The sequence below is a fragment of the Loa loa genome, assembly GCF_000183805.2.
Source record: "Loa loa unplaced genomic scaffold supercont3.7, whole genome shotgun sequence".
Taxonomy (NCBI): Eukaryota; Metazoa; Nematoda; class Chromadorea; order Rhabditida; family Onchocercidae; genus Loa; species Loa loa.
The window spans coordinates 255,518-258,430 of record NW_018108187.1 but is presented as its reverse complement, the minus strand read 5'-3'; the positions used below and the strand labels follow the sequence as shown (position 1 = coordinate 258,430).

At 32.4% G+C, this 2,913-nt stretch overlaps 2 protein-coding genes across 2 annotated transcripts in view; both read left to right on the top strand.

Annotated features, from left to right (window-relative positions):
• Nucleotides 1-262: 262 nt before the first annotated feature.
• Nucleotides 263-708, top strand: LOAG_14192 (hypothetical protein; the record flags this gene model as incomplete). Its single annotated transcript, XM_003149691.1, has 2 exons — nt 263-578; nt 632-708. The coding sequence occupies 2 exons, from the start codon at nt 263-265 to the stop codon at nt 706-708; spliced, it is 393 nt and encodes a 130-aa protein (XP_003149739.1).
• Nucleotides 709-2,222: 1,514 nt separating this feature from the next.
• LOAG_16539 (hypothetical protein) overlaps nt 2,223-2,913 on the top strand; it is a 25,702-nt gene continuing 25,011 nt past the window's right edge. The window contains exon 1 of the mRNA XM_020449193.1: nt 2,223-2,409. Coding sequence (XP_020307314.1) covers nt 2,315-2,409 — 95 coding nt within the window. The 5' untranslated portion in view covers nt 2,223-2,314. The remainder of the gene's footprint in view (nt 2,410-2,913) is intronic.

Below are 2,913 nucleotides of genomic sequence, written 5' to 3'. Positions count from 1 at the left end.
TATATATATATATATATATATATATATATATATATATAGAGTTCGATATACATAACGAGACTTCCCGATTGTCATCCCAATGAAATCAGTCAGAGTATATATGTTATAACCATCAATTTAAAACATAAGAACAAGGGAAGAGAATTTTTGAGAACAAAAATCAGCACTCCTCAGTTAATTGATCTTTCGTGACGTAACCTTTAAAAGGATGTTGATAATGTGTGGATCATATTGCAGCCTATAGGCTTCAGTGTTTGACAGTATGACTACCTATCAATTGACCAATTCTCAAGCGACTTTTCTTTTAATTGTCCTTAAATTGTCCACCTTTCAATCTTCGGCTGTTGGGCACGCATGTCGTCCTATTCGTGGGTCTGTCTCTTTTTGCGCCACCAATGGATACCTTCTTCCTAGCTCAACAAAATTCTTCAAAAATCTTGCTTGCCTAACTGTTTTGATCCATACCTTTCAGCCTTTCTCAGATACCTGTTGGCATTATCGCTTTAAGATCAGCTTGAATCGGCAGTCAGCAAATAGCTTACAGCATCAATATCACCCAGGTCGTTGTCAAGACGAAAGTACCTAATTCGTGTTTGTAGTTGGTCTTCTTCAGAAATTTCAAGTGCTTCAGGTAAAGAAGTAAAGAACTATCGTTCAAAAATTTTAAGTGTCTACTGGACCCTTCCACAATCATCTAAAATAATCTGACTACATTGAAGATATCGTAGAGTATTAGCTTTTGAATGTTTCTTGGTGCCATTCGTTGAATATTTTTACATCTATTGATCAATAATCCGTTATCAATTTCGAAATATGGACTAAATTCTAACTAGATAGAGTCATAATTGCTAACTAGAATTCATGCATGATTAAAATATGATGAAGTGATAAATGGCATTCAAACAAGTATTTGTCTCAAAAGAATCCGGCATGACGCGACAAACATGTTGTTACTAATTGCAACACTATGGAATGTAGAATAAGTGTCAATGTGATCGAAATTTTAATCTTTTTTTAGTGACAGCTTTTAGTTCTCTCAATAGTATCTTCTAATTTCCTGCTACCACTTCCGATTTTTTTTAATGAAATTATTCATTGTTTTTGACTTCACTATATCATCACAATATATTCCAGAAGAAACTAGGAGCAAGTAAACAAGTAAATGTTATGGGCTTTTGACGAGAGATATCTTCCATTGAGTTTAACATTAGACAAGCAGAAAACCACATGATATTGTCAATAATGACATTTAATGACACTGCCTGACCTTATGATGGCATTCTTCGGTTATTTCTGATTTTTTTTCTCCTTACAGAACAACATTCTTCCAGTGTGTTAGTCAGGGGGAATGAATTCATTCTGTCTGGGGGATATTTCTCATTGTGAGACTTAATAAGAAGACCCTATACGAGCATTTTGCTAACAAATCTTAAACATTCACATTTGCACGAGGAAAAGAATAGAATTTTTTTTGCATCAATTCATATGTACTTTCTTTTACATGCATACACACACGCACGTGCACACGCGCACACAGACGTATACACATAAACACACAAACACACATACATACACAAGTACATACACATACATACATACACACACACATACATACATGCATATACACACGTAAAAATTTTAAAATAACTCAGATTATCAAATGAAATATTTTTCCAACAGAGATAGAACTCTGCAACTGTTACACTGGCAGAGTCTTCAGGTAGTGCTTTAATCGTGACTGCTTTTTTTAAAACTTTATTACGAAGTTTCTCTTATTTCCAATGAAACTCGATTTCCTCTTCATTTCTGTATCTCTTCTAGTTTCACAATTTGTTAACTAATTCTGTTCCATAGGATTAATTAGGATATAATTTTGGTATATTTCATTTACAATAAGGTATTGCACTAGCTTCGTTGATTCCCATTTTTTTCTGAGAACTTTTGATTCATTTAGCTGCAGAACAATTTATTTCGTGACTAATCCATTTGGATTAATCCTGAGGTATCCAGTTTTTCAGTTCTCACTCAATAGAGGGAACCACAGGAAGATTCGCTTCTATCTCATAATTAAAAATCTGATTCTCAGAAGAATTTTTAAAATATTATCCTTAGTTTTTTAATGATTCATTTGTAAGGTAACCGATTCATTTTAGAAAGGAATGAAAATGAATTAATTATTCCTTTGATTTCTATTCATCCCAATACAATTATTATAATGTTATTTGCAGAAGTGAAGGAAGTATTTTTTATGCTTCCAGCAAACCATGTATTGGCTTTTCTACGTAATTCTTCTTGATATCAAGAGGAAATAGATATGGAACTACAACAGCAGCTCGTTGATGGGGATCTTCCTCTCCCTACCACAACTGTAAAAACACCGCTCCCCGAACTTGGCATATTCCGTGTTGAGTAAGTTTTTTGGGCTTTAATTTCCTGAATTTAAAAACTTTGAAATAATCAAAATTTCACTCCTTATCAAAAGGAAATATTTGAATTATTAATTTCTGGGTACGCTTCTTTGCTATAACTGTCTTTTTTGTATTCATGATAATCAAAATAAGATGAAATTCATCTATTTAAACGACCACCATTGTTTCTTTAACCTTTTGCAATCTTTTAAACAAATCATAAATTCCTTTTCAGAGAAAGGATAAATTAGTCAGAATTCAACGCGGTAATTAATTACGCTTGAGTCTTGATTCATAAGCTGAACAAAATATCTAAAAGAGTAGGTTAACAATAATTCCAAACTTTTCATAAATACGAACGGGTAAGTAAATGAATTATTAGTGGATATTACTCCTGTTATCAACCATCTATAGACTAATTATGAAAATACATTAGAAACTCTGCAGAGCTATCCATGTATTTTCGTTATTATGGAAAAAATAAAAAGAAAATAAAGGTAAAAAT